At 36.0% G+C, this 23,033-nt stretch overlaps 1 protein-coding gene across 4 annotated transcripts in view; it reads right to left on the bottom strand.

Moving 5' to 3' along the window:
• The window catches only part of Astn2 (astrotactin 2), a 911,846-nt gene that overhangs the window by 207,401 nt on the left and 681,412 nt on the right, over positions 1-23,033 (bottom strand). For all 4 annotated transcript variants that reach the window (XM_023561395.2, XM_063259996.1, XM_063259990.1 and 1 more), the window contains one exon: positions 2,496-2,761. In XM_023561395.2, coding sequence (XP_023417163.2) covers positions 2,496-2,761 — 266 coding nt within the window. The remainder of the gene's footprint in view (positions 1-2,495; positions 2,762-23,033) is intronic.

Raw genomic sequence — 23,033 nt, 5'->3', positions numbered from 1 at the left:
GAGCCCAGCTGGAGCAACTTAATAAGACCCTGTCTCAAAAAAAAAAAAAAAAAAAAAAAAAAACAAGGATCAGAGATTAGAGAAGGAGGCCAGTACTGGGTACAATACCAGTACCACCAAAGGAAAAAACGACTAGGTACATTTTTCTATATGGTCCATTTCTCAGGGTATAACCCAGGGTTTCACATAGAGTGGGTACCCAAAAATATTTCCTGAATTAATGAATCCATGATTAGTACATCCTATTTCCCCTGGGCCTCCTGCAAGGAAAATAGTGACATCTAGTGACCACTTTTGTACACCCAGGCTTCTCTGATTCAGTACTTAATTGGTCTCAGAAACACTTCACTGGATTCCAAAATCCTAAACATTTCAATTATATTAAGCAGAGCTAGTACAAAGTCCAGCCATAGGGGAATTTGGCTCCTGAGCAAAGAGGAAAAGAACCACTGTCCCCTACACACACATACACCACCACGTGTGTGCCAAGAATATGTTGCCAAAGTCCCATAACTTTGTTTGCATTGTACCACATTGCAGATGCTAAAAGTTTAGCCAGAAAGGCAGTCATTAAGGCAAATTCATAGAGCAGTCAACAGAGATGTTCACTCACAAAGTCCCAGAGAGCCAGTGCTACGCAGCCAGTTCTCAGCAGGTGTCCATTTCTACTCTTGATTCCCACAATATAACCTCACCCTGCAGTCAGAAGTGTGGAGACATGTATGCATTTCTTGCTTGTAGTTAATTAGTTTGGAGATTTTTGATACACAGAATTAGACTGCAATGTGATGGTTGCTTCAGCACTCAAGCATATGGCTGTGCATGTCTTATTAGGCATTATTTATTTAGCTCTTTAGTTAATAATTTAGTTACTTTAAAACACTTTAAAGGAGTTTTAAAAATCTATCACCAAAAATACCAATTAGTAACTATACTGTTCATTATATCCTTGCTTCCTTTTTAAAATAGTCTTACTGGACTGGTATTTATCCTAAAAGGTAGAACATTTGAGGTAAGAGTATATGTGCTTTGGCTTAAAAAGAGGAAAATGCTCATCATGATATACAAAATCTGTACAGAATTTGGACTTAATTTTTCACTTAATAAATTTGTTCCTTCATTTTACATTGCTAAGTGTCACTGTGGTTCATTAATTTTTGCTGCAGTAGTACGTGCTATTAAATGAGTACCACATACTTACCTGATCTCCTATTGGTGGTATTTTAGGTTGTTAATAGAAGAGTCCTTCTGCCACACAAATTTAATCCTATCAACCCTGTCACCATCTATCTCCATCATCTCATTGAAGTGCAGGTCCCAAACTCTATGGCTGTACTTAAACTATACTAAATGATCAGACCATTTCTGACATCTCCGGCCTCATCCTTGCTCTTTATGCAATCCTCTCTGATCTCTGTCATTCTCTAGCACTGATCCCAATAGAATGCTGTGGAAGAGGAAAATAACCCAGAGTTCTAAACTGACTTCTTTGGAGGCCAAAAACTGTTTGGGAACTGCTACAGAAAGAAGAAAAAACCCACTTCCTTCTTCTTCTTCTTCAGTGAAATAATGACATCACTATTCCTACTTTTATGGATTGGGGATCCTGGAATATCACATTTGTAGAAAGTATGCCATGAACATAAATTTGCAAACCAGTGAGCCAAATAACTCATATGATCTTTTCAAGTCCTGAAATGCTGCAATTAAAAATAAGACACAGAAGAATAAAAGAAGAGATATCAATCATAGCATAGTTAAGCATGTAAACTCTGGAGCAGACAAACTTTGAACAAATCACTTAACATCTTTGAGGTTCTCTCAGTTGTAATATGGACATGGCAGTAAGATGAACCATATGTTCAAATGTCAACAATTTCATGTGAATCAAACCAGTATTTCTAAGTAAATCATAGATCTGGAAGGCAGATTAAAGGGTATAATTCACATGTAAAGCTGAGGTAGACCCTGCTAGGTTTTCACCACACCTATGCCCTCTTCTCTTAGGCACACAATAAGAATGTATTTCCCTGAATTGAAGACAAGTATAGACAATGGTTGTCATCAATAGAATCAGAGCTGAAATGACATTTGACCCATTTAAACCTTTGCCAAGCAATCCTTGAAAGATCTTTTTCCTTCGACAGTGAGTATTACTGGTGCACGAGATAAAACAGGATAGATAACAAAAAGTAAAGACACCCATCAACCACAAACATCTCTTTGGGACTCCACACCAACAAAAATATAACTGCTATTGTATTGAGACACTGAGATTTGAGGCTTTATCAGTTATATAAGCTAGTGTCACCAAGCTATCTAAGTTGTTTAGAATATAATAAAGAACCAAAAATGCCTGTAGTCACCATAATTTTGTTATTGCTGTTGTTGTAGAAGGTGATGATGATGATTATAATGATCCCCATGGACAAAGGGTCCAAAAGGAGAAGTGGTAGGAGGTGGTTTGATGTGGAGGCTGGGTCAGGGGAGCTCACCTCCTTTGTGCCATTGTCTTGGATGAGGGTGTAAAGTGGTACCACACGGTTGATTTCCAGCAGCACTGGTGTGGGACTCAGCTGCTCCTTGCCCGGCCGACGGCAAAGGTGGCAGGTAGAGGGACAACGACCCTTTTCCTCACAGCGAATCTCCACACCTGAGATGAGCTGGTCATCTGACAGCATCTGGGCCGTCAGCAGACCTGAGAGATAGGTGATGAAGGGCATGGACTTGAGCTCCTTCTTGCTGCCCAGCTCTGTGGTCTCTGAAGAGGCAGAAAACAGGAAGAGGTAGAAGTAAATTTAGTATTGTTCAAAAGGCCTAATTCTTGAACCCATAGGGAGAATTTGCAAAGGAGCTGGTATGTATAAGAAAAGAAAACAGATCTTTTTGTGATGACTTGCAAAGATGGCTAGCCTGAGGATTCAGAGATAAGAATTGTGTGTTACGCTATCGTTTATACTGGATATCTTCTAGACCTCATTTTCTCCATGTTTAGAGTTGGTAGGTAGGACTAAGTGATTCTCCAAGCAACTTGCATGGTATAAGTGCTCAGAGATATTTTCCTCAGTCAGAAATTCCCTTCTGTCTATTGTCAACTTGCAAAGGTTATACCCTTGCTTTAAAATTTAGTTCCACCTGGGGATCTAGCTCAATGGCATAAGTGCCTGCCTAGTAAGAGACAAGGTCATGAGTTTGATCCCTGGTGCCTAAAAAAAAAAAAAAAAAATTGACAAAGTAAAATTTTGTTCCAATTTTATTTATTTTATGAAATTAAATGTAATGAGACAAATATAAGCTTTGAGTCCAACCAAATTCACTGTAAATCCAAGTTCTGCTTGATAATACCTTGATAGCCTTGGAAAAGTCTTAATACTTAGAAGACTCTAATCATCAATTCTGTTAAATGAGCTTAGTGAAATCAGCTGCTAATGATAAATGAGCTACAAGGAGATGGAACTGTCTGGAACAGACATGATTTCCCTTTTCTGTTCTGTCTCACTTGTTCTCTTATTACAATTCTTTTCCTATCCATTTCTTCACATGTACACTAAAATCTTATTTGTGCATGTTCATTCTGTGCTGTCTTTCTTGACTGATACAATTCTATTCCCTATCTCTATATGCCTTTGTTCATGCTATCTTACTTTTCTCCTTTGCATCTCCAAATTTTTTCTATCAACACTCTGCTTCAGTTATACCTTTTCCAGGAAGTCTTTTCTTATTGGCTCAGACTCTCTACTCTGAATAATCACTTCTGTTTAGAAGATTTTAAGTTCATTTTCTTATCCCATTTTCTTATAACTTCCCTAACAATATTATCAAGACCAGAAGCCATGTCACTCATTTCTACCTACTTTTAGTGCCTAATGTATGCCACTGACGTACTGGAGACTTAAAGAGGGACCTTATGCAACTCTGAGTAGACAGACCTGTATCTGTGACCTAATCTAAAGACCCAAAAATTTTCCGATAGGAATTCTAGAAATCCAGAGGATAGGAACAAATACTCTGAGGAAGAGACCTGAAAAACCCGAGGCTTATTTTGTAGCATTATAATATAAATTCTAGCAATCTATTGCTTGCTGATTAAAATAATTCTGGACTGGTTTCTTCAGCTCAACTTCAGCATATGCAGAGATGGGGACGGCTATCACAAAGAGAATGAGAGACGCGATGGTAGTTGGAAATGTCTTCCCTAATTTGGAACTTGAGGACCTAAAAAGACTCCATCATCCTGTAATGATTTGATTAGTTCTATAATATGCAATAAGTATAGAAAGTGGGTGAAGTTAGGGACAACTATCTGTAAGAAGCTAGAGACAGTTAGATAAGGTAGATCTCCAGTGGACTTGCTTTGAAATCTGTATTTCTTTAAATTGTTTTTTATTTTTTTTTTTAAATGTTCTGTTCTGTTTTGATATGGTTAACCTTATCCTCTTAGAGATGTAAAACAAATAGGTGGGACTGATAATCATATTACGGAGCTTTTGTTCGGCCACAGAGCAGAATGGTTTGTAGGGTCACTTTTTTGAATGTCATTCTAAATACTTTAATTCTATAACCTAAACAGCCATTTCGAAGAAGACAATTTGTAACTTATCAACTGGCAATTTCTTACCTTTTGTTTGTCTGTAATTTAGTATTATTTTTCTACCCTTTTATTCTTTAATCTCCATGTATTTTTTTTTTCGTTTCCTTTTCTTTAAATAAAAAAAAAAAAAAAAAAAAAAAGGAATTCTAGAAATCCTAAAAAGCAACCAGCAACAGTTTACGTAAGGAAGGAGGGAAACTGAGTGGGAAGGCATCTAAACAATTTCAGCTTCAAATAGAAGTTTCACTTTTATGCCTTTAAGAGATTTGCTTTCTATGTACTAGCTTATTTAAAAAAAAGAAAGTCCTATGCTATATGACAGTTCTATGCTACATGAAGACAAAAAGGAATTTGTTTAATTCACAGGGTTACATTTACATAATATACTATATGTGAATGATGTTTTCAAAGATATGCAGGCAAAAAAGAAAAAACTAGTGTGATCCACACCAAGGGCCAGGGCTTACTGCAGACACAAGCTTCTACTAAACCTGGTGAAATTCAGATGGGGTGTCCACAGTGAACACAGAGACCTTGGGCACTGAAACCTAGGAGAAATACTAGAGTTTGCTCTTGCTCTTGCTCTCAGCTTGCTATGACACGCAGCTGATCTGGAAATGGGCTTACCAATTAGAAATACAAATAAATGCAGCCTTCATTCATTACTCTCTGGGCCCTCAGGCCTAGGATCTGGCCTCCACCTTTTCTGTCTGGTTGTCAGCAAATGCTCATGAGCATCAGATCAAAGGCTCTAGGGAAGGAAGATGAGGCAAATTCCAGCCAGCCAATCCTTCAGAGGATTAAAGAAGGGTAGTTACCAAGATAAACAAAACCAGGCTGTGAAGAAGGCATCTCAGCAGCTGGAAGCTGGAGACAGTCTTCTATATGGACATGTGTGAAGAAAAAGACAATGATGACTTTTGTGACTATAGGCCAGAGGGACAGTTTTGGAGAAGGGTGACTTCAAACTTGGAAGGAAATAGCCATCTGGGGAGAATATCAGAAAGCAGACAGATCTGTGAGGATAGTAGCAGTCAGTTAATCTATACTCTGGGCTAGATTTTAATACACTGTGATTCATGCAATAAGTGCATATCATTTCTTGCTTTTGTAAATAAAGTTTTATTGGAACATAGCCACTCCCATTCATTTATGTGTTGTATATGACCACAGTAGCAGAACTGAGTAGTTACAATAAAAACTATGGCACACAAAGGCTAAAATATGTACCACCTCATCTTTACAAAACAAGCTTGGCAGTCCCTGTTGTGACTTTATTTTACAGAGGAGTGAATTTCAAAAAGTCACAGGAATATAGCAGTATTAAAACTTTAATTGTGGAGCTGCACACACCTCTAATTCCAAGCACTTGTAGACTAAAGCAGAGGACAGCCAATTCAAGTCCTAGATAATGTAGTTGGACTGTTTCTCAAAATAAAATAAAAAGGTGTAGGCATGTAGCTGTATTGTTGGAGTACTTCTCTAACGCACCCAAGGCTCTGGGTTCAATCCCCAACACTACACACAAAAAAAATAAAACCAGAATCAAATAGACCATCAATATATTTGGACAGTGAATCACCAAGAAAAAAAGATAGAGTGGGACATCTTTTCTCTATTAAAAGTAAAAACCTATTGAAACAGCATGCTTTTGAAAATGCTAGCCCTAGTACAAATATCCCCATTTTAATCAAGAAGAAAGTGTGTCCCAAAGAAGGAAATGACTTTCCCAGATGACGTGGTGAGTTAGTAGTGGTCCTTTTAATACATGACCTGAGATTTCTGATAAGCAGTTCATCACCTGAACTAGTTGTCTCTTATTTTAAAACTCTGATAGCAAGTACCATGTAACATCTCGCCACATGTACATTACTTAATTCAGGAAAAAGTAACTTGGAACTGCTAGTAAAAATTCGCTTTATCACACAAACATCCATAAGCACTGGATTAAAGATATAACTTCATTTCACAACAAAATAGTCTACAGATCTTTTCTGCTCTGCTTCTGCTCAACAATCTATCATTCCAGTAAGGGGGTTAAAATCTGATAGCGTCAGCTAAAAACTGTACCACAGTTCAAGCAGGAGAGGACGTCTGTATAGTTTGCCTTTCTATCAGTGTAGAATTATTAGTTGAATTTAAGGCTGATTTTGCAAAAGAAGGATTTGGCAATCATCTGGAAGAATCTTTTTCTTAACTGATGAGAAACCTGAAACCAAAAAAGGGAAACTAAGTTACATCTAAGTCCCATGAACATTTATTAAAAATAATTCTTTTCTTAGAAGGTTATATCATGCTTAAATGATGGTCCTAGTGAGAGTTACAGCAGGGAAGACTGTCAGTCACTTCATTAATTATTCTTCTGTAGACATTACAATTGTGAAAGCTACCTGCTTTTCATATAACCTCCCTGTGTGGTTAAAATCAGTTTTTCAAAAGGCAAACTATACAGACGTCCTCTCCTGCTTGAAATTCTTTGTTGCTAGACTTAAAATACAGATCAAAACCCATAAGGCAGTGCATGAATGATATGGGATGGAGACAATCCAGTGTGATCTCAAATTTTATCCCACCTAGTCCTCCTACTTTGGCCTTTAATAATCTTTAAGTCCACTGTATACAACCAGTGTCTTTATATCATTCCTAGCACACATTCTTCTCTCTGAAAAATGCTACCTTGGATTTTACATTCAAACGCCTGACTGATCTTTCAGAGCTTAATTCAAGTGCCACTGATTCAGGAAAACCTTCCTTGAATTGCCATGCCATCAATATGTACTAATATCTCATATTACAGAACCTCATAGCATTCTGATCTCTCTATCAGCTAAGACAGTCTCAACTATAAACTGCATGAGGGCAAAGGAGAGTACCAGTCTTGTTCATCTCTGCATCTACCTTACCCAGTTGCAGAACATAACGGTTTTCAAAATTACTTTCATTATATATCTGTTTATTATACAGTACCATTATATGCTCTAATCCCTCTGGTATCTTCTCAAACAATCAACAAATCTAAGTGGCAAGATGGGGGAAATATAAGTATGACAACTAATCCAGTCTCACTTTCAAGACACAACCTCTTACAAGTAAAACAAGCCTTCTCAATTGAAAAATCAGTATGTGAAAATCTGATAGGTTTTCCTGAGGTTTTGACCTCCTCCAGGTTTACATATAGCCCTTGCCATTGAGAGAATGGGAAAGTTAGGTTAAACACGCTGTCTTTTACAGGCCAAGAATAAAGAGCATTTTTGAAGAAACTTATCCTCTGTTCACATTTCCCATCCGTTTGAACAATGCTTCCAAAATAGGATCATGTCCAATTCAGTTCCAATGACACTACAACCCATTCATTTGAGAACCTGCCAACTGAACTCTCTTTTTTCTCCTCCCAAATTCCTGCTGGGTATTATTTTGTTGCCACCAAAAAAAAAAAAAAAAAAAAAAAAAAAAAAGCCTCAGTTGAAGTGACAACTCCTTGTTGGGAGGGCAGCCAGGGCCTTTCGGCAGGAGGTGATGGCACCATTTGCCCTCGTCCAGAAAACAAGACAAAGGCATCAGAATAAGGGCTTCTTGGGAGAGCCAAAGCTACAAGGGTGTTTGTTCAATATTCCGCAGCAGCAGCACAGGGCGCTGCCCCCCTAGTCAGACAGGCTTGCTTTGGCAATAGGCTCACAGTTGAAGCATTTAAAGGCTCCACAGGGACCAAAGAGCCTCAAATTAGAAATGTTAAGGGAGGGGAAGAAGGGTGAGACTTTTATATCATAAAGAATGGCCTTTCTTACAGCAATGGCCTCTCAGGAATTGCTGAAATGGGATCATTTCTTAGGTGGAGTTACTGTCTCCTGTTGGAGGAAAGTAGTTGCTCTGTACAGACTCAAGGACTCATACGAATACCCTTAACAAAGGGCAAACAGCCAGCTAAAATGCCATCAGTTAAGGCCTGTGCCTCTGTGTTGCACAATCTGAACTTCTCAGCCTAACAAAGTCCAGCGTCATCAGTACGTCCTTTATAAATAACAGTACAAATCTAAATGACTCATGGTGAGTGAGGCTTAAATAAGGTGCCTGGAACAGGTTAAGGCCCCAGTAAATATTAGTTGTTATTGTTTTTGTTGCTGTGGTTGTTATAATTTTATTGCTGCGGTTGTAACAGGATGTTAGAAATGAAATTTCTATTGAGACACCAAGATATCATATTAGTGAAATCTCAAAGTCATGCTTCTGCATCCAGAATTTACAAAGCAGATGAATCCTAACTAGTTTCATAACTTCAGAAACTTCAGCCAGAATAAGAGAATAAATAAGAGATCAGAGAATGAAAAAAAAAATGATTTCAGGAAAGTTTTCTTTGGAGAGACCCTCTACATGTTTGTGGTCCCCAGTACCTAAGGTGGGACATGTAGAGCATGATGGCTTTTAAGTCCAAGTTTTGCATAAAGGATCTCAAAGTGTTACTTAAAGAACTTATTATTTGTTATCAGCAGCAAGAAATGTAATGGAATAAAGTCTTTCTCTACCTAAAAAAGCTACAGGCTACTGCATCAGTAGCCTGTATCAGAAAGGGGTTCATGATATTAGCACAAACTCCCAGAGGTTTCCAGAAGAAAAATGGTTTTGTTTTCCCTGGACCAGATGTGGAGAAAGAGCTAGCCTGGAGCTGTTTTGTGTTTTGCCCAAGAGGAATTCTAACATAAGGTCAGTGGTGTACAGAACGAGTTTCCATGAAGTGAAAGGCCAGAGAAACAGAAGGTTGGAGGATCTGCAGGAACCAAAGGAAAATTGTAAGATTTCATATATTTGGAGAAGTTCTTAGCCATGGGGATCACCACAATGCCATTTCAACCCCTCTCCCCAAAACAAAGGACTCAGTATGGAACCAGGTAACAGGATACCAGAGCAAGTATGACCATCCCAATCCTTACCAATTCTTCCCTTCTACTTTGAATGTGGAAGGAGAGAAGGAACTACAAGTTAGAGAAAGAGAATGATGGTCAACAATATCTCAACTCCTAGTGACCTGACAGAAAATACAGGGCCTGACTATAATCAGATTTGATTATAATTCTGGACTGGAAATCCTAATTCTTGATTTGAAACAGTGTCAGCAATATAAAACATCTATTGTATTACCCATTCCACCAGTGATAATAGAAGTCTGCTATGATTTTCATCAGGGGCACAGGAAGATTAACCAAAGCAGATACACTAAAAGCAGTGCTAAAACCAACTCAATATTCATAGATTATATTTGACTATTCTCAGTGTCCTTTATCACTGAGCTATGACATCATTGCTATAGTGCTTATCACATTTGCAACTTTAGTTAATGTGCTGGTTAAAAGAATATCGGCTTCACTAACTAAATTGTTAGCTCCATAAATACAAGGACAAGGGCCAGTTTTAGTAAGCTTTTTTATTCTCAGTACAGAGTTCACTGTCTGATACTATATACACAGTTTGCAGTGAAATACCTGAATAAATGAACTCATGATGTGTATTTATTTCACTCAATGTGTGGACCTGGCTCCTTTCTACTTAACCTTTCTTTTCAGGTGATATTTACTAGACTGTAAACCTATTACCTCAGTTTACTACCTCAGTATCAGACAGTTGGCCTTCACCCTATGTTACTGATTTATACTTAGGTAATTTGCCAAAGCCACACAGCTAGTAATCAGTCTAGTTATTTATACTTAGTTATGCTTCTTGCACAGAACGTATTTCCTCTTTGAAAAGATTTTAGCACCAATTTTCACTCTGCATGATGAGTCTTCCCTGTTCTAAGACCCTTCCCTGTACCTGCTACACTTCGCCAGCCATTTTCATTTGCCACTAGGTTCTAATGAATGGAAGGCAATTTAAAGGTCATCTCATTGGAAACTCCATCTAATGTTTCATTCACCAAATCATCTTCCAATTCCTTCTTAGACACTTCATGGGATGTGAAAAGACCTATTGTGAGAAAGCTGTTAACCTGAATTCCCATCTAGAAACTGTGTTTCTCCAACTCACAGATAAGAGTTTCATGCTACTTGGATGACCTTTCTGAACTATTCAAATATGCTCCCTACTTAAGGTCATGCTAAGATTTATCAATTAGCTAGGTGAATGAAGTCCATATCACAGAAGCTGTGGGAGCATTCCTGACTGGTTTCTGATAAGGTGTATATAGTGCTATATCCCACATATGTGCATTTGGGCAATGGAAGGAAAAGTAACAGTGGAGATTCCAAAAAGAAGAAAGCAGTTTATGAAACTGCCAAATTATCTGATACAACCTTATTTGCAAGCTTTTTATGCTAAATGCATAAATGATAATAAAAATCACTGAGCGGCAGCTAAAGCACAGTGGTTTGTTTGACTTTGAATTCTTCCATTTTTCCACTAGATGAGTTTGGACCACTTATCCTATAGCTCTATTTTCTCATCTGTAAAAGGCCAATAGAATTAGTACTTAAATATTGGTCATTTGAAAGGTTAATTAGAAACAGAACCCATAGAAAAATTTTCAATTCTAAAGCATCAGGAACATCATAAACAGTCATATCTTCTGTTTCTTAGTCTTTATGCCATCATTACTCAATTCTTATGCAAGTCAGAATCTCTCATTTCTTCCCTTGAAACTTGCCTGGTGCTGATAAGATATTTCTCTAAATCCACCTGCTTTCCTTGCTAAATAGACTGGTGTTAAACTGAGTGCTTAAGATCAAAGCTATTGAGTCAGACTACCTAATTTCAGATTATAGACAAGCCACTGAATTTACTACAATGATTTTCTCATTTGTAAAACGGGATCCTAATTCCTCTTTCAACTCTCCTGAGAATCAAATGAGAGATGCTTAATTACCCAGTTTACACCTATGATTTTATACGGTCTTCACCATCATCCTACAAAGTACAAATTGTTGTCCTTTTTTACAGATGTGAGAACTGAGGCTCAGGTGATAAAGCATAACCTATAAGCAGTTACCTGCCTTCAAATATAAACAAGTACTTCTCTGTGGAGGGTCCTACTTTCTATGAAAGAGAGGGAGGGGGCCAGGCACAGCCCAGCAGTGGCTTGATGTTTCGCCAGAATCAGCGAGCAGTCAGCCCTGAACTTCATTAACATGTCTGTCTCTGGAGAAAAGAAAGATTGTGACCAGTAATTGGAGGCTTCAAAATAGACCATGTGTGATCTCCTACTGCCCTCTAGTGCCTGTTTAAAATGATTGCTCTTGGGAAACACTTGCAAGATACCTCTCTGTGCCAAACAGTAATTACTGTTTGCCAGCAAACTTGAGGGGCACTGAGGGCAGCAAAGAAGTTAACAAAAGTGGAGCTGTAACACAAAGAAGTCTATTACAACAACTAAAGTAATTCTGAATGATCCCTTCCTTACAAAGTTTATCTAGTGCTAGGCACTGAGGGCAGGTGTGTGTGTGTGTGTGTGTGTGTGTGTGTGTGTGTATACACATAATGATTTCTTCTAACGTTAGTGGTACTTAATTTGACTGAATGTGTCAACTGGGAAGAAAAATAGAGTTGGAGAAGTGAATAGAGATGCAACATAGAGAAAAGATAATAGAGCTAAAGCTTAAAGGACAGAAAAAGGGCTAAATGCCCATGTGGCAGTGGGAAGGACATGGTACTTATGTCAGATGAGTTCAAACTTCAGTTTGTTCAAAAGTAAGCATGCTAGAGGGGGCTTCTATAGCTAGCTATGCAGGCTGAGCCCTATGAAAGGATAACAAGGAAAAGAATGAGCAGGGACCAAATCCATTCTCAGCACTACTTGCCAATTCTGTGCCCACATAATTGAGTCCAAGCAGAGGAGCATCTTTTCTTAGTCCGTACAAAAGGAGATGTACAGGTTATCTACAGGCCTGCATCAAAGCACAAAAAGCTAATTCCTCAATAGAAGGCTGTGTGCTTTCATGTATAAAATAAGGGTAGTACCATGCACAATAAAAGTTGTGAAAGCTTAAGGTAATGTGTGCCCATGCCATACATTTAATAGTCAATCAAGAGATACCAATTCTTAATGCTCTTCTTTTAGTATTATAACAACATAGTATTTTTAGGACGGACTAGGATAAATATTTGAAAAAGAGAAAGTGGAAAAGAAACACTTCTCAGTCTTCTAGTTTTTATCAAGCATGAGAGACCATAGATCTCATTGAACCTTCTCAATGTTTTTTGGACAAAGAAATGTTATAATCTTTACAGTTATATGATAGCTTACAAAATAGAGGTTTTGAGGGGTGATAGATTTTGGTTACTCAGAACCTGACTCCAAAAGTCTCTTTTTAATTAAATGTAGCTCAAAGCATCATTAGTGAGAGATCTAGATCATTCCCTGAGATCTAGTTCCTCTAGCTGGTTAAAACTCTGCTCACAATGTACTGCACAAGGAATGACTTAGTTCCTCCCTGATTCCTTCTTCTTCTTTCCAGTTGTAGAAATAAAGGTCAAGAGATCATATTTGAATAGAGCTTAGAGAACAAGAGGCCTCTGAAATACTAACACCTTGGTTAAGTGAAAACTCCAAGATTGCCTGCTTGGATGTGACCTAGAGGCAGGAAAGCAGATCAGCGAGGCAAACTAGGCCATCGGGGGCCAGGAGAATGCCAGGACCAAACCTCCAGGAAGGCGTGAATGTAGGATGGGGACTGCTGGTGCCTTCGGTTAGAGAATTCATTAGGAAATAAAATTGTAACCTTCTGACCACTTTCATAGGAGAAGCTCAGCCTTGCCTTCTCATTTCTCTATTTTTATCAAAATCTTACAGTACTAGAGTTAAAAGATCACTTTCAAATGTATTTATAGACATTCCATAATATGCTCAAGTGTGAGTTCCTTCTCTTGGCTGTGCTGCTAAGGGCAAAGGAGACTAATGAACTTGTCTAGCAAAAAGTAAAATTAAATTAAAATTAAAAAGTTGAAATTTAGGAGAAATCTCATCTTAAAATGGAAACAATTGCTGGTAATTTCACTCGGTAGCTTAAGCACCTGCTTGGCAAGTGTGAGGTTATAAGTTCGATTGATCCCTGATACAAAAAAAAAAAAAAACTGAAACAATCAATAAAATTAATATTAACAACTGTTACAAGTCTAAAGGCACTTATTCTAGGCCAGGTATTCTGCTATTTGTTTTCCATATGTTGTTATACTTGTTTTTTATAAATCATAGCAGCTAGGAGAGGTGTATTTCAACATTGCTTTTTACTGATGATGAAACAGATCATAGAGTCAGAGGTCCAAGAAGAACTAAACTAACATGACACTTCCACCTATCTTTATTTCTAAACATTTAATCAGTAAGGTAAGCTGCTTCTTCTATGCTCTGTTGCTAGAGATTCAGCTCTAGGCAATTACAAACTCTGTATTTGAACATATAATTTCTGTAACTTCTATCTATTACACCACAGTGATAAGCAATAAAATAAGAATCTATGAGAAATTGATAGATAATTCATTGAAAACTACAGTGTATCTAAAAATGGCATAGAACAAAAAGGAATCAGAAAAATCTTTATTATAGGCAATATAAAATAAACACAAATATATATTACTAAATTGGAAAAAAGCAATGCATCCAGCAGTGTTGATAGTGCTTTTCCTGGGAAACAATATTTTCTCCCATCTTTTTACACAAAGGATATAGTTTTTTTCACTTAAAAATATTGAAATTATTAACCAAACAAATAAAATAGTTATCTGTAAGAGAATCCAAGAAACTAGGTCAAGCAAGACAAAAGTGACAGATCGAGTCTTTCAGAATATAAGTTTTAGCTTTGCAACACAAATTTTTGCATACTTTTTAAAAAGACAAAATTTATCTTCACAAATTATATACAAAGTGAAAAATCAAGCTGTATATCAAATTGTTGACAGAAATAAACAGAGAAAATAATTTGAAGTGCCTTTATCAAGCAGTATTTGGGTGTTATATGCTTACTGGTAAATATTACAAACCAAATAACCTGCGAATAAATTTAAACTATATTTAATGATCTTATCTACAATTATAACACTGGTACTGTAATTTTGAAACTATTATGTGCATATCTAGAAATAGCAACTAAGCCATTATGTTACTAAGATTTTCAGCATAAAACAAATAGTGTAGGCATAAGGTGAAAGAAGTTAAAGAAAAATTTTGTAAACTGAAATTTCAAGTAGAAATATCTGTCCACTCTAAAGGTCTAGAAGTAAAGACAACCTACTATAAATGAAAAGACTTAATGCTCAGATACTGATTTCCAAATATTATTTTCCATTAAAAAGGAAAAGAAAAAACAAAGATTCTTGAAAAAATTCCTGCTTTCAAGTTTGGAACAAATATGGCCCAAGCTAAGCCTAGGAGGTTTTGTTATATCAAAAGACAAGGTCAAGGCTAATGTGATGATTTTAAAAAGACTTACATCAGCCTAACAAGAAAGAATTTCAACATCAAAGATAATAATGGTAGCTCAAGATTGAAATTTATCAAAGAAACATATTTCCATTAATTCATAATATCCTCTAAAGGTAAACTTCAATCACATTAAAACTTAATCCAAAACTCAATGAACAAATAGTGAACAAACAAAGCTCACTGGTCACTGATGGAGATTGCTAGTGTGTGTGTGTGTGTGTGTGTGTGTGTGTTTGAGACAGAATCTCACTATGAAGTTCAGGCTGGCCTTGAACTCACTTTGTATCGCAGGCTGATCTCAAACTCACAATAATCCTCCTGTTTCAGACTCCCAAGTGCTAGGATTACAGGTGTGAGCCACCATGCCTGGCACAGATCAATGTATTATTTGAAAATTAATCAGACAGCCAATTATTATTCATGTGTTTATCATATGAACTGAATTCTATGGCAACTACATCTTTGTGGAAATATTACTGGTAAGAAAGCCAGAATGATAAAATCACAAAATTGTTACCTGCAATATCTAATAATTGTTACAGATAATTATTAAGAATGAATCATAAAACCCTTAGAAGGAATGGTGATAAACTTTCTAATGAATAGGTTGAATCAAAGCAATTAAATCTTCTGATCAATCTTACCATGACTAAATGTACTATAAGTATATGCTAAGTCTTGACATGATCTTATAGGAAGTACACTTTTTATGTACTTTTGGTGGTACTCCTTAAACCCATGTGTAGCCTTTGGAAGTCTGTGAACTTACATATGAAAGAAAGTCTTTGAATTGCATCGTGGCATTACTTTAAATTATGAATGCAAGCAACACACTAGAGTAGTAGTATAATATTCTATTTATTTGCTATGAGTGAATTTGTGTATATTTGCATCATATTATAATTTTTTACAAATATCTCAAAATACTTATGTTCTAGTCAGAAATTATATTAGACTATCCGATAAAGATTTTGTCATTAATAAAACAGTATATATGTAAGTACATTTTAAAAACATTGTTTTGATGACAATATCTTGATATAGTTTATTTTGTAGTTCTTATATATTTTTTATGCAATCAAAAATATTAGGCAGAGGGGCTGGGGATTTAACTCAGTTGTATAAGCATCTGCCTGGCAAGTTTGAGGTCATGAGTTCAATTCCCAGCATCAAAAGAAAAATAAACAAATATATATACATATATGTATATACGTGTGTGTGTATATATATACACACACCATTATAGTATCACACAATTGGATTTCCACTGCCCCCCAAATTCTCTGTGCTCCATTTATGCATTCCTCAAACCCCTAACAACCACTGATCTTCAAAGTTCTTTACTGTTTTGACTTTTCCAGATGTGTGTAGGGGTGAGTAGTATTCATCAATCTTAGCAAAGGAGTCCAGGAAACAAAAACAAGTGATGAACTAAAAGAGAGCAATAAATTAAACACCATACAAGGAAGCGATCTGTTAAATTTGCAATATGGAATGGTTTTTTTGTAGGTTGTGTCCTATCATTTTGTGAGAAAGGATATCACTATGTAGTTCAGGCTGGCCTTAAACTCTACATAGCCCAGACTGGACTTTAACTCACTGCAATCCTCCTGCCTCAGTCTTTGAGTGCTGGGATTCCAGATGTGTACCCCCAGCCTACGTAGTACAGAAATATTTAAAGGGCAAATGAAATGGTATCTTCAACAACTAACAGCATATTTGTGGACAAAATTAAAGTGTTAACCTCTATAAATTAAAAAAAAATCTAGTATAAAAACTAATATATTTTTAACATACTTAAGTATATCCACTATTTTAAAAATCTTTTTAAAAATTAATTTTTATATTCAATTTTTGAAAAACTGAGTATGAACTGCTAGATATTGCAATATTATGTTAAAATATCTATCTGTTAAAAATATATACTGAGGTATTTATGGGAGGAATTACATGGTATCTAAGATACGGTTTAAAATATTTCAGCAACAAAAATAAATGAAGGCTGAGCAATAGCTAAAGCTAAACTGGTAAAATATTTACAATTACTGTGTAATAGATACACAGAAGACACGATATTATTTTCTTTCCCAATGCACATACTTGGAAATTTCCTTAATGAAACATTAGGACACCTGCCAAAAGGATTAAACAAAGTCTGTAAAGATCATGATTGCTGCAGAGTAAAATGAGGGAGATTTTTTGATATTCTACACTATGTGCTGCTTTGATTCTTTCTTGCAAATCATATTAACTTCTGTCATTTTTTAATACCATTTTTACAGCATTTTTAGGGTTACAGAAAAACTGAGAAGGTACACAGTTTTCCCTGGCCACAAACATGCATAGCCTCTCCCATTATCAACATTCTCATCAAAGTGGTATATTTGTTTAACTGATGAACATACATTGACACAACACAATTACTTAAAGGCTACAGTTGATAATACAAGTCATTCTTGGTGCTTTACATGCCATGCTGTTCTACAAATATATAATATGTCTCTGCCATTATAGTATCATACAATGGATTTCCACTGCCCCCCAAATTCTTTGTGCTCCATTTATGCATTCCTCAAACCCCTAACAACCACTGATCTTCAAAGTTCTCTACAGTTTTGACTTTCCCAGGTATTATATAGTTGGAGTCATACAGCATGCAGCCTTTTCAGATTGGCTTCTTTCACTTACTAATAAATATTTAAGGCTCCTCTGTATTTTAACAATGTAAGAGGTAATTCTACTTAGTAAGCATTGTGATACACAATCTGGATATACCACCTTTTATGTATTCACTGACCTACTAAAGGACATCTTGGTCACCCCTAAGTTTTGGTATTTATGAAGAAAGCTGCTATTAATTGTCATATGCAGGCTTTTGTAAGGGTAGGTTTTCAATTCCTTTTGGTATACCCAAAAGAAACCCAAGTGTTAGAGCTCGTTACAGCATATTTTTTTTGTGTGTGAAAACCTGTCAATATCTGTCCTCTAAAGTGGTTATGCCATGTTGTGTCTCCACTAGCAATGAATAAAGGTTGCTTCATATCTTCTCAGCATTTAATGTTGTCAGTATTCTGGATTTTGGTCATTCTCATAGGTAAACAGATATATAGGCATAGGTATTTTGTTTTAATTTACATTTTTCTAGTGACAAATAATGTGGAACATCTTTTTTCTACCTATAGTCATCTATGCATCTTTTTTGATAATTGTCATGCATTTTCATCTCTGTACCTTCTTTGACAAGATGTCTATTAATACCTTTCTTTATATCTTGTCATTTACATATATTCTTTGATAAGATATCTATTAAGTTTTTGGTTTTTCTCAGCTAGGATATCACTATGTAGTTTAGGCCAGTCTTGAACCTGATGTATAACCAAGACTAGATTCGACTTGATACTGTAGTTTCAGCATCTCAAATGAGAGAATTACATGGATGAGCCACCACATCCAGCTCTCTGTTAACATTTTAAAGCACTTTATTCAAGTTGTTTGCTTTGTTATTGTTGAATTTTTATGTATTTTAACTATCTGCTTTATCAGCTGACTAACAGTGCCTCACTGGTTTTTGGATTTTCCCCAAATCTGTGTCCTGTCCTTTCATTATTTTCATATTGTCTTTTGCAGATCAGAAGTCTTTAAATAAAGCCCAGTTTATCTAAATTTTCTTATGAATTATGTTTTAAATTTTAAAATGGCATCCAAATTTCTCATTTTTGCAATATCTTTACAATTTCTGAATTCTTTCATGATTTTAAGAATTAAAGTAACCTACTGGATAAACAATGACATAAAACAGCATATGTGAGGAGACTAAACAAAGCTAACTGTCTCAGTATACAGCCAGTTTTGCAGAAGTCAACTGATGGATTAGTGATAACCACTAGGAAAAAAAAAAAGGTGGCAAAAATCCTGGAATCAAAAACAAAAAAAATATGGCATGGGGTTGAGACACAGGGCTTAGAAGAAACAAGGCACATGGAAAAATTTCTGGAAGGCCTCATTTGGCAATGAGTTAGGTTAAGATTGGTGAAACTACACAGGGAACATGCTCTGGGACACTCTTCTATGTTGGGAAGGATGTGGCCTTTAACCCTGCTCACCAGATCAATCCATTGTAAACTGGGTCAATTCAATGAACAACAATGTATATGACAATACCATAAAGATTCAGAATTCTGAACTAGGTATTGCCATATTAGCTCAAGAAAAAAATGAAAAGGAAAAAATTCTCTCTGCACAAAGATGTGTATTCATTCTTGGTTGTTCAAAGATGAGCTTGTCAACTTGACAAATTTCTTAAATAGCCAGTTTGACAGATATGAAGGCTGGAAAAAGTGATTTCAAACATTTCCTCATATTAGATAAATAAAAGGTTAAATTTATATTTATGGGAAAAACATTTTTTGGATACCTAGCATCATCATTAAGTATGAAATGAAATGAAATTAATAACAGAGTAGCTCATGTTAAGGAGAACTTTGTAAATGTACATGTATAATGGAAATATACATGTGTATAGGTGTATAATAATGGTTATATTTTGTGACAATTATATTGAGGTGGTAGAGTTGACTGTTTACAAATACTCTTTTATGCACTAAATTTAAATTGAATCCAAGCATCTACTGAGCAAGTATCATGGATCAAGTATTGGCAAGACTAAAAGTCATGCAGATATAAAATATGGAATATGGAGATTGAGTCAGTTCCACCAAAATGCAGAACCAAATAGATAGACAGATAGACACAAAGAAAAACAGAATAAGAGCAGGAAGAAGAGAAAAACAAAGGAACGGAAGGAAGACAAGAGGGGAGATAGCCTCTGCGATAGTCTTCAGCAATCTCACCTCCTGATGTACACTATCTGTTATAACTTTCTCGATTTGAATAACTTACTTGTAACCAATAGGATATGACATTATGGAAGGGATGACACTTATGTGATGAGTTACAAAAGAATATGACTTCTATCTTATTAGCTGACTCCTTGTGGGCTTTAATGAAATGAATTAATAACAGAGTAGCTCATGTGGCAAGGAACCAAGAGCAGAAGCCACACTAAAGTCATCAAGGAACAGAGACCCTTAGTCCTAACTGAATCTAATCACCTACTTTAGTAATCTTAGAAATGATACTTCCCAGTCAAGCCTCCAGATGCGACTTCAGTCCTAGTCAATAACTTGATTTAAGTCTTGTAAGACACTGTGAAGCAAAGAACCCATCTAAACGGTGTTTAGATTTCTAAATCATAGAAGCTATGAAATATTAAGTATGAGTTGCTTAAGTAGCAAGGTTTTGAGAGTTATTTACTATGCAGTGACCGATTAGTAATACAGGTACAAAGATATTGACATTCCTGCTTTAATCATCAGGTTCCGTTTCTGCAACTAGGTCATTAAATGAATTGGTCACTAATGAGGAATTACATATACACAGCATATATAATATTCAGAACAAAGAAATAGTCAAAGAAAACTTCAACTTGATGACATTGCTTTTATTTATGTAACTCTTACATGCAGTATTCGGTAACAGAACACAAATTATAGTACTATATAGAATGACCAGCAAAACTCACAGTACTGTACTGTAGAAGAAGCCACCATAAGGCCACCCTGTCATCTATTTTCCTGTATCATAACCCCAGTCTGAATGTGGGTTGTAAATCCAAGCAGCAGGTAGTAAGTCCAAACAGAGCTCCTTGTTACAAGTCAAGTCGTTAAACAGGTAGGTTGTTAAACAAGGGATATCTCTGTATAACTTTTCATTGTTTCATAAAAATTACAGTAATTGTAAACCTCTAGATTCAGAAAGAATTGGTTAGGATATATGAGAGCTTAAATTCCTAACATTTTCTGCCTTTTATGCTACAAGCAAAATATTCTTCTGCCTCATATATAAGTTGCTAATGAGAGACTAAAAGAAACTATTTTGATGAAGATAGTAATGATATTAGTAACAATACTATTAATGACAATAACAGTTAACATTCACAGAGCACTTATTCTTTATCAGGTAGGACTCAAAGCCTTTTAGATCTACTGAGTCATTTAATACTTACATTTCTATGTAATAGATAACTATTACTATCCCCATTTTATAAGAGGATAAAAATGGTGTGCAAAGATGCTAAATTGCCCTAGGTTACAATGCTTTATCTATTCCAATAAGTTACTAAGCATTACTTTAAATCATCTTCTCATCCATCCAAAAGTACCTCCCAGGTGGCAGAAATTAGAGATTTATCTGATTACCAAACCTTCTTTCTATACAATGGTGTGCTTAGTAAGCAAACTTTTTTGTTTGTTTTGTTTTTTGGATTTTGTTTATTTGTTTGTTTATCTTGATGTATAGATCAGGCTGCCACTGAACTCACCATGTAGTGTAGGCTGGCCTGGGACTTACTGCAAATCTGCCTTAGCTCCAGAGTGCTGAGATCACAGGTGTGCACCACCAAATCTGGCCTAACTTATTTTAATAATAACAAATACAATATAATGAATATTAAAAGTACATGTTAAGTAAAATACTAAGCATTTTATATCTAACATCTCATTTGGTTCCTAACAACATTGTGACTTGGGGAGCCCTTTAAAGTAGAAGAAAACCACAGATCTTTTCCAGAAACAAAGCCAACTGGGTCCCCCAAAAATGATGTGTTAGAGGCCTAACTCCTTGGACATTGAATGTGAGTTTATTTGGAATTAAGAATGTGACAGATGTAATCAGTCAAGGTGAATTCATACTGGAACGGCACAGCCCCTTACTCCAGTATGACTGGTGTTCACCAACCAAGGAATGCCCGAGGCCACCAGAAGCTAAAGTAAGCAAGGATCTTTCAAAAGGCTTTGGAGTGAACACGGCCTTGCCTACACCATGGATTCAGACTTGTAGACTCCAGAACTGTGAGAATAAATTTGACTTGTTTTAAGCCCACCTAGTTTGTGGCAATTTGTTATTTTTCCTAAGAAACTGATACAGGTTGTTTAAATGTTAAATGAAAAACAATTATATTAAAATGTTGAATAAAAAGTAATAACTCCACAAAGAATATTTTTAAAATGTCTAATAAGAATGTTAATATTGTGCCAGCATGTAGAAAGCTACCGTATAAAAAATGAATACGGATCCCCAGAGTATTTATTTTACTCTGAAATTTTCATGAGACATATGGTAATTAATTCAATTGGTAAGTAATTTAATTATTAAAAAAGATAGTCATATAAATAGCCATTATTTTTTAAGAGAGTAGTGAAATTTTTAAACATAAACAGTAGTTTTACCCTAAGACTTTAAGGAGAACCATTAATTCTTCTCTGTGATTGGGAAGACATCAATATATATGTGTGTGTCTTCCTAGTCTGAGAAGGAAGAATAAGTTAAAAAACATTGGACAATAACTCTCCCATATCTCTCATCTGTAATAGAGTAGCTGGACCCAGATCCCTATCCAGAGGCTCCTGCCTTTCTAGTGGGATAAACCAAATTGAACTTCCAACATGGTAGAAATCCAAGGAAGATAGCGTTTCCTACTCTTCTGGGGTTAATACTCAGATCAGTTTGAGGCAATCACTGTCTTGCGAAAATTACATCACGTGATAGCCAAAATGTGCCAGGCAGTCCCTGATTTCGTAAGTATTACTATTTCTTTTCTCTTTTGAATCTTGTAAATCTTACTCAATAAAATGGAAAGACAGATCGTGCCCTTAAATACTGGTAGTTCTGGGCTGGTAGTTCTGAGTTTGTCATAGGCTAATGGGCCTGGCTTTACACTTTAGCTCTCCCACTTCCTAGATGTTGGCTTTAAGCAAGCCATTTAATCTTCCCGTTACCTCTTTTGCAACATGAAGTTACTGGTCTCTACTTAAGGAATTGCTAAGGAGACTGTGATGTGTCTGACATATTAATGATGCTCAATAAATGGCCAACTCTTACATGACTGATCCCACTGACTCATTTGGCTGCTAGAATAACTCCAGGTAAAAGAACTGTGATTCGGCTACGGTCACATTTCCATCTGACTCATTTACTCAGCAA

Source organism: Cavia porcellus, unplaced genomic scaffold (genome assembly GCF_034190915.1).
Source record: "Cavia porcellus strain 051 isolate PalLab524CR breed Dunkin Hartley unplaced genomic scaffold, mCavPor4.1 scaffold_1, whole genome shotgun sequence".
NCBI lineage: Eukaryota > Metazoa > Chordata > Mammalia > Rodentia > Caviidae > Cavia > Cavia porcellus.
The sequence above is the reverse complement of the archived record's forward strand: the minus strand, read 5'-3'. Positions and strand labels throughout refer to the sequence as shown.